Source organism: Drosophila biarmipes, chromosome 2L (assembly GCF_025231255.1).
Source record: "Drosophila biarmipes strain raj3 chromosome 2L, RU_DBia_V1.1, whole genome shotgun sequence".
NCBI classification, from domain to species: Eukaryota; Metazoa; Arthropoda; class Insecta; order Diptera; family Drosophilidae; genus Drosophila; species Drosophila biarmipes.
The window spans coordinates 23639074-23652219 of NC_066612.1; the positions used below are offsets into that span (position 1 = coordinate 23639074).

The 13146-nt window shown below is 42.6% G+C and overlaps 2 protein-coding genes across 2 annotated transcripts; both read left to right on the top strand.

Moving 5' to 3' along the window:
- Window positions 1-5234: 5234 nt before the first annotated feature.
- Window positions 5235-6030, top strand: LOC127010654 (histone H3-like). The gene has a single exon (XM_050885035.1). The coding sequence runs from the start codon at window positions 5302-5304 to the stop codon at window positions 5710-5712; it is 411 nt and encodes a 136-aa protein (XP_050740992.1). The 5' UTR covers window positions 5235-5301; the 3' UTR covers window positions 5713-6030.
- A 4357-nt stretch (window positions 6031-10387) lies between these two features.
- On the top strand, window positions 10388-11183 carry LOC127010653 (histone H3-like). Its single transcript, XM_050885027.1, has one exon. It carries the CDS (start codon window positions 10455-10457, stop codon window positions 10863-10865), a length of 411 nt encoding a protein of 136 aa, XP_050740984.1. The 5' UTR covers window positions 10388-10454; the 3' UTR covers window positions 10866-11183.
- The last annotated feature ends 1963 nt before the right edge of the window (window positions 11184-13146 follow it).

The following is a 13146-nucleotide window of genomic DNA, read 5'->3' on the forward strand; positions in this document are numbered from 1 at the left end:
TTGTGTTTTCCTATAGCCCAAACAATTGTCAATAATTCTCTTTCGTTGGTTGCGTAATGGAGCTCACAGTCTTTCAACGTGCGAGATATCTTTGAGATTGGCCTGCCTCTTTGAGACAGTACCGCACCGATACCGCTTGCTGAGGCATCGGTGCTCAAATAGAAAGGAAGTTTGAAATCTGAATACGTTAGTATCACATCTTCCGATGACAAAATGTCTCGCAGGCGTTCGAACGCTCTGCGTTGGGACTCATCAAATTCGATAGCCACCTTTTTTGACATGTGTTTATTAACCGTGCCATTCTCTCCCTTTAGTATGGAGGTAACTGGTCTGGCTATGGTAGCAAAGTTCTTGAAAAAACTTCTTTAGTAACTGGCCAACTCTAAAAAAGACCTGAGGCTGAACAAATTTTTTGTTTCGGTGTACTCCTTAATGGTTTTTGCCTTTTCCGGGTCCGTTTTGGCTCTGTTTGATGTAACAATGAAACCTAAAAATTCAACACTTTGAAGAATTTGGTTTTCTCTGGTGACACTCTCATGTTGGCTTCGCACAGGCATTTAAGAACTGTGTCAATGTGTATGACGTGGTCGGTAGCGTTTTCGGAGAAAATTATCACGTCGTCTACATAGACGTAACAAATTTTCCCAACCTGCTCACGTAGTACGTCATCGATCGCCCTTTGAAGGATGCTTCCCGCATTTTTCAGTCCAAAGGGTAGACGGCAAAATTCATACTTTCCTCCGTTTATGGAGAAAGCAGTTTTTTCGCGGTCTTTTTCAGCTAAATAAATCTGGTGGTACCCCGATTTTAAGTCCAGGGTAGTACAAAATTTTGCCTTTCCTAGGTTCGCTAGAATCATAGAAAAACTTGGCATAGGGTAACGGTCGGCGATAGTTCGTTCATTCAGTTTCCTGAAATCGATCACCAGCCGTTTTTTCTTGTTGCCATCTGCATCAAGTCCCTTTTTGTCAACAACCCATGTTGGGCTGTTAAATGGCGACCTAGAAGGCCGGATAATGCCATCCTTTAACAGCTGTTTGATTTCTGTGTTAACGAAGTCTGCTGCTCCCATGGGGTAAGGATTTAGCTTGGAATATACGGGTTCGTTAGTCTCCGTACGTATTGTGGCAATGATCAAGGTGTTAAAAGGTAGCGCCTCGTTAGAGTGCGAAAACACTTTTTTCCTCTTAAGGATCATTTTTTTAAATGCAGCTTTCACTGCATTGCACACTGCACACTGGCATCAAAAGTGTTGATAGTATCGAGTAAAAAAAATTGAGCCTTAAGGCCGAAAATGTGCATAAAGCATTTTTCTTTACTATTAGTGGAGCCATGAATGGAACTCACAGTGAACGGGGAGTCGACAGGCATTATGTTCTTCAGCTCCTTTAGGGACTTTACATAACTTTTTGCCGCTCCAGTGTCTATGAGGATTTTTATAGGTCTCCCCTGTGGCATATGTGGCCGCGAACATACTTCGTTCGATACTGGTCTCTGCCTCTCTAGCTAATGCCAGTGCTGCTGGCAGGTCTTTTGGCTGTGCTGGAAATACAACAGACCTTAGTGATTTTTTTAAACCGGAAATGAATATGTGTAGGGCGTCAGCCCTAACTTCTGTATTGAGTTATGAAGCCCTTTCAATTTTCATTCGACCTCATCGTTGTACTGCATAAGTGTTTGGTCGCCCTGACGGACCGACTCAAGTTCCTGCCGTAATAGGCGCAAAGATGTTTTATCTGCGTAGGAGCAGTCTAATCTAGCTAGTATGGCTTTAAAATTAAGCATGGTATTATGAGAAACTAGCAGCGCGCTCTGGTCCCTTAATTTTGTTTCTAATAATAGTGAAGGCTTGGTAAAGCGCGGAACTGCCCTCATAAGACTCGAATAATTCACAGGCATCGGTGGCCTCCATGCCACGTACTCATCTTGTACTCCAGTAAAATCTGGAATTGACTTCACTTTATGTAATGGTATATCGCACTGCGGTGCTCCCGGTATTACCTTTACCCTCTGGTAAGATTCTACCTCTGGCGCTTCTATACGCAAGCTCTGAAGCTGTTGATTAACGGCATTGATCTGACCCGCGAATTCTGCTCTGAGCCTCTATTCTTGGCTTGCTAATGCGGCCTGAATTAACGCCTCTATTTGTGAAGCGTTCATGGTTTCTGCGTTATTTATTTGTTGTGCCCGTGCTGGTTGATATCTACGGGTATCTCAGATTAATTCTTCTTCACTGTCACTGTCAAGTTCGCGTCTAGTTTCCCTATATGGGCCTGGAAAACTCATAGGCCACTAATTAGTTGACACTAAACACAAGTTATTGGGAGGCCGAATGTTTTAATTCGACATAATTAATTTTGTATGTTATAATTTTATATTAAAACCGGGTGCTTGGCGTCCGAAATAAAATTTTATTTAGGGACGGCCGATATTAATTCACTTTATTTGTAAGTCACCTTTACAATTGCTTTATTTAAACTGTACATTTTTTAATTTCCTATTTATTTTTTCTCTGTATGTGTATTTGAAGTTTGACTGTATTCGATCAGCCCACCTACATATTTTTGTGTCGTGAATTCGTATAAAGTTGGGTGCCAATTATAAATTAATTGTTGAGCCACACGCTGTCCCTCGCCGCTGTCCGTGAGGGTGGAGAGACTCTATCCAGTTGCCACCGTGGCTGGTCCGGGGAAAGAGGTGGCTGGCTGCTGTTATGTATGAGCCGGGCGGTTGCACTTACTCTGCTTTCTCTTCTTATGAAGATTATGACGGGAGTAACTAACTCCGTTGCTAGCGGCCCTTAAAACTCCATAACCATTTTGAATTAATAAAATAAATGCTGACGGCCAATTGTTGAGCCACACGCTGTCCCTCGCCGCTGTCCGTGAGGGTGGAGAGACTCTATCCAGTTGCCACCGTGGCTGGTCCGGGGGAAGGGGTGGCTAGCTGCTGTTATGTATGAGCCGGGCGGTTGCACTTACTCTGCTCTCTCTTCTTATGAAGATTATGACGGGAGTAACTAACTCCGTTGCTAACGGCCCTCAAGGCTCGATAACCAATTTGAATTAATAAAATAAATGCTGACGGCCAATTGTTGAGCTACACGCTGTCCCTCGCCGCTGTCCGTGAGGATGGAGAGACTCTATCCAGTTGCCACCGTGGCTGGTCCGGGGGAAGGGGTGGCTGGCTGCTGTTATGTATGAGCCGGGCGGTTGCACTTACTCTGCTTTCTCTTCTTATGAAGATTATGACGGGAGTAACTAACTCCGTTGCTAACGGCCCTTAAGGCTCGATAACCAATTTGAATTAATAAAATAAATGCTGACGGCCAATGCCGGAGTTTTAATATTGGAGCCAATGCTCTTTATTCAATGTCAATGTAAAACTGAAAACTTATATAATTTTACGCAAGCTATGCGCAGCCGGGAAGCCGACCGCTCGTGAAGCAAAGTGCTGACACCAGCAAAACCAATATAACTCACCATACAGTGCACCAATAAGAACCAGGCACGGCCCCTAAAGATGTTTATGCTGATTTTGCATCTAAATAATAGGGTGATCCAATAACCACCCAAGATCTGTATAGACTTATGATTACTCATTAAAAGTGTTAACATATAGAAAGAAGCAAGAAAAAACTAAAATAAATAAATGACAAAACTCGTGTTTTAATTGAAGCATTATATCAATTATATCAATATATTATGCTTCAATTAAAACACTAAATTTTTTCATTCCTGTATTACTTTATGGATATCATTACTATGTAATTGAACCTATTGAAATTGACAATAAAGACTTAAAGCTCGTAAAGCTCATCGAGCATTCGTTTTCAGTGTGTAAAGTGAACTAAGTGAAATACTCGTAAAGCAAAATGTCTGGTCGTGGAAAAGGTGGCAAAGTGAAGGGAAAGGCAAAGTCCCGCTCCAACCGTGCCGGTCTTCAGTTCCCAGTGGGCCGTATTCACCGTCTCCTCCGCAAGGGCAAGCCGAGCGGGTTGGTGCCGGCGCTCCAGTTTACCTGGCTGCTGTGATGGAATATCTGGCCGCTGAGGTTCTCGAGTTGGCTGGCAATGCTGCTCGTGACAACAAGAAGACTAGGATTATCTCGCGTCATCTGCAGCTGGCCATCCGCAACGACGAGGAGTTGAACAAGCTGCTCTACGGACTCACCATTGCCCAGGGTGGAGTGATGCCCAACATACAGGCTGTTCTGTTGCCCAAAAAGACCGAGAAGAAGGCTTAAACGTTTGAGATGCGGAGCCAATTGCATACTTGTACATAAAAAACAAACCCAACCGTCTTTTCCAGGACGACCAATGTGTTACCAAAGAATTGAAGAATTTTCAATACTAATACCATATTATTAAAACAATAAGTATAAGGACGTGTGGGAAACAGATGTAGGTTTTGTATAAGCGTTGGTCCTATAGCAGTTGGCCAGAAATCTGAAGTATTCTAAGAGGTTCATCGCAAAATGTCGAATTTCCGTTAATGCTGTATCTGCGGCACAGCCTGTACAAAATAGATGTGTATCTACCTGAACTACTTTCATTTCAAATTTCATTTTGGTTCAATAAACATATATTATTTATGAAGCATCAACTTTCGAATCAAAGCATTATTGGAAAATGTGTCTCCTTTGGAAATTTAAATGGTGGTCCTGAAAAGGACCGATTGCTGAAAAAGTACAAGGTGTACTAGTTTTTTAACAGCCGAAGTCGTACAGGGTGCGGCCTTGCCTCTTCAGTGCGTACACAACGTCCATGGCGGTGACGGTCTTCCTCTTGGCGTGTTCGGTGTAGGTGACGGCATCACGGATAACGTTCTCCAAGAACACCTTCAGAACGCCTCGTGTTTCCTCGTATATAAGTCCGGAGATGCGTTTTACACCGCCACGACGAGCCAAACGGCGGATAGCTGGCTTCGTGATACCCTGGATGTTGTCACGCAGCACTTTGCGGTGACGCTTGGCGCCTCCTTTTCCCAAGCCTTTGCCTCCTTTACCACGACCAGTCATATTTCACTTCTCTTCTCTACTGTTAACACACTGCACGGTACGAAAGTCACTGAAGAACTATTTCCAAATTTTCGACGAGCTCATATTTATACCTAAACCCCCAGAAACACGAGCGAGTCCGAAAGATATGTTCGTCTCGCTCTCCGCTCGACAACTGAGATGGACTCTGCTTCCCTCTCTTTTCAACCCTCCCCGTTTTGCTATATAAGGAGGTAGCAAATGCGGCTATCGTTTATTGTGTTTTGAAACGTGAAGTGAACGTGAACAGCAGTGAATTCGAAAATGGCCCGTACCAAGCAAACCGCTCGCAAATCGACTGGTGGCAAGGCGCCACGTAAGCAACTGGCTACTAAGGCCGCTCGCAAGAGCGCTCCCGCCACCGGAGGCGTGAAGAAGCCTCATCGGTACCGCCCTGGAACTGTTGCCCTGCGTGAGATCCGTCGATACCAGAAGAGTACCGAGCTGCTGATCCGCAAGCTGCCTTTCCAGCGTCTGGTGCGTGAAATCGCTCAGGACTTCAAGACTGACCTGCGATTCCAGAGCTCGGCGGTGATGGCTCTGCAGGAAGCTAGCGAGGCCTATCTAGTAGGCCTCTTTGAAGATACCAACTTGTGTGCCATTCATGCCAAGCGTGTCACCATCATGCCCAAGCACATCCAGTTGGCCCGTCGCATTCGCGGCGAGCGTGCTTAAGTCGAGACGGCTTCAACTGGCTGCCAGTGCGCTTACATAATTTGTACAAATCGGTCCTTTTCAGGACCACAAATTACATTCAATGGGATACTAATTTGGAGGCTTTAACATAAAATTAAAGAAAATTATTTTCCGTCCCGTTTTTTTAAGCGAATTGAATAATTGTTAATTCATTTTTCCAATTTGTACTGCCTTGATAAAATTTAATAGTAGTCGGAAATTGTCTTTTGATTTGAGTTCCCGGGGTTTTTTATGTGACAGCTGCTGTGCGGTACCGATGGTCAAGACTTTCAAACAGAAAAAATAAAAAAAAATACTAAATGCAGCATAAAAAAATATTAACTGGGCTAATGAATCTGTTGGTTGCTTAATAAACAAAATTTCATATATTTTCTTTATAATTTTAACTGCAGTGCAACCTCCAAGATATTTTTTAATAGGGACGCAAAATAAACAGTTTGTAGCTATATGTAAATATTTCTGAAAATTGTTTATAGTATATTGAAATATTAGATAAAGCTAATATATAATATTAGTTTTTTACAATATATTTTATTTTTTTTTTTTATCAAATGTTTTTTAACAAATTTCGTTTTGAATGTCGGCATGTATTGAGAAAGGGTAGCGTTATATGGAACAACCACGATCAACATAAGACATTCAAACATCAACAAAAAATATAAAAACTTTTAAGCGCTATTTATAAATTAGACATAGCTGCTAAGGAATGCATAACGTCTTATAAAAAACAAGAAAAATATTAAAACATGTACTTTTTATATTTTTTCTTTAATATTAACTTAAGTGTGGTCTCAGGCCTCAATGGAATTTATATATGGGACGGATATTAGCAAAATGTAGTGAAAACTATTAATAATAATGCCCCAAAAGCTGGACTGCGCTAAGCAAAGACATAATAAATATAAGAAAACATCGAACAAATACCACATTTTAAGTTAACTATATTTTTAACAATCAGAAAACTATTGCCGAGTGTGTTCTCACAGCCAATTTTGCATGTAGCCAAGGGACAACTTGAAACAAATAAAAAAATACCTCAAGTAATAATAAGTATAAAGACTTGTAGTATTACTTAAAGTAAAATGTTCAAACTTCATTTTTCCTTAGCAAGTTACAAAATATTTCTAGAAATCTTATTTTAAAATGTTTTTTTAAAGTAATTATTCATGTTACGAATGTCAATCTTGAAGTTGATACGGCTATAAAAGGTTACAAAAACAAGAACATAACATTTCTAGCACATTACCTTCTTAATTTATCGTTTTTGAATGTAAAACGATAAAAAAATTATTTAGTTTTAGTATCTTAAGCCCTGAAAATAAGAAAATAAGTTTGCACTTCAAGCAAAAATTAGCAGAGCAAATGACTGATGCCAGACTCACAGTTGAAGTGCTCTCCTCCTCGATTCTCATTCGAACGAAGGAGGTTGGTCACAAGCGCGCGCTCCGTTTTCTATACAAAAAAGTGTAGTTTAGTGAAAAAAAATGTCTGATTCTGCAGTTGCAACGTCCGCTTCCCCAGTGGCTGCTCCCCCAGCGCCAGTTGAGAAGAAGCTGGCCACCAAAAAGGCATCTAGTTCCGCTGCCTTAAAAGCAAAGAAGGCCGCTGCCCCGCCATCGCATCCGCCAACTCAACAAATGGTGGACGCTTCTATCAAGAATTTGAAGGAACGAGGTGGCTCATCTCTTCTGGCAATCAAGAAATACATCACCGCCACCTACAAATGCGATGCCCAGAAGCTGGCTCCATTCATAAAGAAATACTTGAAATCTGCCGTGGTCAATGGAAAGTTGATCCAAACAAAGGGAAAAGGCGCGTCTGGTTCATTCAAACTGTCGGCCTCCGCCAAGAAGGATCCGAAGCCGAAGCCTGCGTCTGCTGAGAAGAAGGTGAAAAGCAAGAAGGTAGCCGTCAAAAAGACCGGAGCCACCGCCAAGAAAGTTGCCGCCGCAGCTACCGACAAGAAGCCCAAGGCTAAGAAGGCTGTGGCCACCAAAAAGACCGCAGAGAAGAAGAAAACAGAGAAGGCGAAGGCCAAGGATGCAAAGAAAACTGGAACCGTGAAGGCGAAGCCAGCAGCAGCGAAGGCCAAGTCGACCGCAGTGAAGCCGAAGGCAGCAAAAGCAGCAAAGGCCAAGCCAGCGGCCTCTGCTAAGCCCAAAAAGGCGGTGAAGAAAGCAGCGGCGCCTGCTACCGCTAAGAAACCGAAAGCCAAGACTACGGCTGCCTAGAACTAAATTGTGAAAAAGTACAGTACCTGGTACATGCTCGCAATCGTAATTTTAGATTTTGAAATCTGAAATTTAAACAAGCCCTTTTCAGGGCTACAACGTTCGTTTACAGGAGAAAGAAACTTTCAATTCACTTATCCGATTATTTTATGGCCATTCGCATTTTTCCACATTTGATTGGACTCGATTAGTTTATGATTAAAAAAGAAATATGTAATAAGAATATGTCATAACTTGTGTCTTAATACAAATAATTATAAGTGTACCCTTGTAGCCGCATTAATTTTAGCTGCTTTACCAGAGTATCTAAATGGAAAGTATATATGGCTCCAAAGTTCTTCAGAAAAAAACATAAATTGAATTTTTATCACGCATTTTATTGGCAAACGGCAAGCTGAAAATTTAGTTTCTTTGGTTAAATATGTTGTGGCCCTGAAAAGGGCCTTTTTGGATCTTCCTCCCCATACGCAGCAGGAGAAAATTACTTGGAGCTGGTGTACTTGGTGACAGCCTTGGTTCCCTCACTGACGGCGTGCTTCGCCAACTCTCCGGGCAGAAGTAGGCGAACAGCCGTTTGGATCTCCCGACTGGTGATAGTCGAGCGCTTGTTGTAGTGAGCCAGACGAGAAGCCTCGGCAGCAATGCGTTCGAAGATATCATTCACAAAGCTGTTCATGATGCTCATCGCCTTCGACGAAATGCCCGTGTCGGGGTGGACCTGCTTCAGGACCTTGTAAATGTAGATGGCGTAGCTCTCCTTCCTCTTGCGCTTCTTCTTCTTGTCGCTCTTGGTGATGTTCTTCTGGGCTTTGCCAGCCTTCTTGGCTGCCTTTCCACTAGTTTTCGGCGGCATTATTCACTTCACTTATGATTTCACAAACACAACTCACTGATCATAATGGTGCCCAAGCGCGTTCAACTTTATACTTTTTCTCGAGCCATGTTTTCAGGTCTGGGGCACCCACCCCTAACTGAACGCGCAGGCAGACGGAAAAGTATAAATATGTGGCTACCCGGGGCTCGTCGAGCATTCGTTTTTAGTGTGTAAAGTGAACTAAGTGAAATACCCGTAAAGCAAAATGTCTGGTCGTGGAAAAGGTGGCAAAGTGAAGGGAAAGGCGAAGTCCCGCTCCAACCGTGCCGGTCTTCAGTTCCCAGTGGGCCGTATTCACCGTCTGCTCCGCAAGGGCAACTATGCCGAGCGAGTTGGTGCCGGCGCTCCAGTTTACCTGGCTGCTGTGATGGAATATCTGGCCGCTGAGGTTCTCGAGTTGGCTGGCAATGCTGCTCGTGACAACAAGAAGACTAGGATTATCCCGCGTCATCTGCAGCTGGCCATCCGCAACGACGAGGAGTTGAACAAGCTGCTCTCCGGCGTCACCATTGCCCAGGGTGGAGTGTTGCCCAACATACAGGCTGTTCTGTTGCCCAAAAAGACCGAGAAGAAGGCTTAAACGTTTGATACATACTTGTACATAAAAAACAAACCCAACCGTCCTTTTCAGGACGACCAAGGTGTTACCAAAGAATTGAAGAATTTTCAATACTAATACCATATTATTAAAACAATAAGTATAAGGACGTGTGGGAAACAGATGTCGATTTTGTATAAGCGTTGGTCCTATAGCAGTCGGCCAGAAATAAGACGTAAGAGGTTCATCGCAAAATGGCGAATTTCCGTCAATGCTGTATCTGAGGCACAGCCTGTACAAAATAGATGTGTATCTACCTGAACCACTTTCATTTCAAATTTCATTTTGGTTCAATAAACATATATTATTTATGAAGCATCAACTTTCGAATCAAAGCATTATTGGAAAATGTGTCTCTTTGGAAATTTAAATGGTGGTCCTGAAAAGGACCGATTGCTGAAAAAGTACAAGCTGTACTAGTTTTTTAACCGCCGAAGCCGTACAGGGTGCGGCCTTGCCTCTTCAGTGCGTACACAACGTCCATGGCGGTGACGGTCTTCCTCTTGGCGTGTTCGGTGTAGGTGACGGCATCACGGATAACGTTCTCCAAGAACACCTTCAGAACGCCTCGTGTTTCCTCGTATATAAGTCCGGAGATGCGTTTTACACCGCCACGACGAGCCAAACGGCGGATAGCTGGCTTCGTGATACCCTGGATGTTGTCACGCAGCACTTTGCGGTGACGCTTGGCGCCTCCTTTTCCCAAGCCTTTGCCTCCTTTACCACGACCAGTCATATTTCACTTCTCTTCTCTACTGTTAACACACTGCACGGTACGAAAGTCACTGAAGAACTATTTCCAAATTTTCGACGAGCTCATATTTATACCTAAACCCCCAGAAACACGAGCGAGTCCGAAAGATATGTTCGTCTCGCTCTCCGCTCGACAACTGAGATGGACTCTGCTTCCCTCTCTTTTCAACCCTCCCCGTTTTGCTATATAAGGAGGTAGCAAATGCGGCTATCGTTTATTGTGTTTTGAAACGTGAAGTGAACGTGAACAGCAGTGAATTCGAAAATGGCCCGTACCAAGCAAACCGCTCGCAAATCGACTGGTGGCAAGGCGCCACGTAAGCAACTGGCTACTAAGGCCGCTCGCAAGAGCGCTCCCGCCACCGGAGGCGTGAAGAAGCCTCATCGGTACCGCCCTGGAACTGTTGCCCTGCGTGAGATCCGTCGATACCAGAAGAGTACCGAGCTGCTGATCCGCAAGCTGCCTTTCCAGCGTCTGGTGCGTGAAATCGCTCAGGACTTCAAGACTGACCTGCGATTCCAGAGCTCGGCGGTGATGGCTCTGCAGGAAGCTAGCGAGGCCTATCTAGTAGGCCTCTTTGAAGATACCAACTTGTGTGCCATTCATGCCAAGCGTGTCACCATCATGCCCAAGCACATCCAGTTGGCCCGTCGCATTCGCGGCGAGCGTGCTTAAGTCGAGACGGCTTCAACTGGCTGCCAGTGCGCTTACATAATTTGTACAAATCGGTCCTTTTCAGGACCACAAATTACATTCAATGGGATACTAATTTGGAGGCTTTAACATAAAATTAAAGAAAATTATTTTCCGTCCCGTTTTTTTAAGCGAATTGAATAATTGTTAATTCATTTTTCCAATTTGTACTGCCTTGATAAAATTTAATAGTAGTCGGAAATTGTCTTTTGATTTGAGTTCCCGGGGTTTTTTATGTGACAGCTGCTGTGCGGTACCGATGGTCAAGACTTTCAAACAGAAAAAATAAAAAAAAATACTAAATGCAGCATAAAAAAATATTAACTGGGCTAATGAATCTGTTGGTTGCTTAATAAACAAAATTTCATATATTTTCTTTATAATTTTAACTGCAGTGCAACCTCCAAGATATTTTTTAATAGGGACGCAAAATAAACAGTTTGTAGCTATATGTAAATATTTCTGAAAATTGTTTATAGTATATTGAAATATTAGATAAAGCTAATATATAATATTAGTTTTTTACAATATATTTTATTTTTTTTTTTTATCAAATGTTTTTTAACAAATTTCGTTTTGAATGTCGGCATGTATTGAGAAAGGGTAGCGTTATATGGAACAACCACGATCAACATAAGACATTCAAACATCAACAAAAAATATAAAAACTTTTAAGCGCTATTTATAAATTAGACATAGCTGCTAAGGAATGCATAACGTCTTATAAAAAACAAGAAAAATATTAAAACATGTACTTTTTATATTTTTTCTTTAATATTAACTTAAGTGTGGTCTCAGGCCTCAATGGAATTTATATATGGGACGGATATTAGCAAAATGTAGTGAAAACTATTAATAATAATGCCCCAAAAGCTGGACTGCGCTAAGCAAAGACATAATAAATATAAGAAAACATCGAACAAATACCACATTTTAAGTTAACTATATTTTTAACAATCAGAAAACTATTGCCGAGTGTGTTCTCACAGCCAATTTTGCATGTAGCCAAGGGACAACTTGAAACAAATAAAAAAATACCTCAAGTAATAATAAGTATAAAGACTTGTAGTATTACTTAAAGTAAAATGTTCAAACTTCATTTTTCCTTAGCAAGTTACAAAATATTTCTAGAAATCTTATTTTAAAATGTTTTTTTAAAGTAATTATTCATGTTACGAATGTCAATCTTGAAGTTGATACGGCTATAAAAGGTTACAAAAACAAGAACATAACATTTCTAGCACATTACCTTCTTAATTTATCGTTTTTGAATGTAAAACGATAAAAAAATTATTTAGTTTTAGTATCTTAAGCCCTGAAAATAAGAAAATAAGTTTGCACTTCAAGCAAAAATTAGCAGAGCAAATGACTGATGCCAGACTCACAGTTGAAGTGCTCTCCTCCTCGATTCTCATTCGAACGAAGGAGGTTGGTCACAAGCGCGCGCTCCGTTTTCTATACAAAAAAGTGTAGTTTAGTGAAAAAAAATGTCTGATTCTGCAGTTGCAACGTCCGCTTCCCCAGTGGCTGCTCCCCCAGCGCCAGTTGAGAAGAAGCTGGCCACCAAAAAGGCATCTAGTTCCGCTGCCTTAAAAGCAAAGAAGGCCGCTGCCCCGCCATCGCATCCGCCAACTCAACAAATGGTGGACGCTTCTATCAAGAATTTGAAGGAACGAGGTGGCTCATCTCTTCTGGCAATCAAGAAATACATCACCGCCACCTACAAATGCGATGCCCAGAAGCTGGCTCCATTCATAAAGAAATACTTGAAATCTGCCGTGGTCAATGGAAAGTTGATCCAAACAAAGGGAAAAGGCGCGTCTGGTTCATTCAAACTGTCGGCCTCCGCCAAGAAGGATCCGAAGCCGAAGCCTGCGTCTGCTGAGAAGAAGGTGAAAAGCAAGAAGGTAGCCGTCAAAAAGACCGGAGCCACCGCCAAGAAAGTTGCCGCCGCAGCTACCGACAAGAAGCCCAAGGCTAAGAAGGCTGTGGCCACCAAAAAGACCGCAGAGAAGAAGAAAACAGAGAAGGCGAAGGCCAAGGATGCAAAGAAAACTGGAACCGTGAAGGCGAAGCCAGCAGCAGCGAAGGCCAAGTCGACCGCAGTGAAGCCGAAGGCAGCAAAAGCAGCAAAGGCCAAGCCAGCGGCCTCTGCTATGCCCAAAAAGGCGGTGAAGAAAGCAGCGGCGCCTGCTACCGCTAAGAAACCGAAAGCCAAGACTACGGCTGCCAAGAAGTAAATTGTGAAAAAGTACAGTACCTG

Bases quoted from the DNA above. Each gene is read 5' to 3' on its own strand.
- LOC127010653 (XM_050885027.1), top strand. From the start codon at position 10,455: ATGGCCCGTACCAAGCAAACCGCTCGCAAATCGACTGGTGGCAAGGCG.
- LOC127010654 (XM_050885035.1), top strand. From the start codon at position 5,302: ATGGCCCGTACCAAGCAAACCGCTCGCAAATCGACTGGTGGCAAGGCG.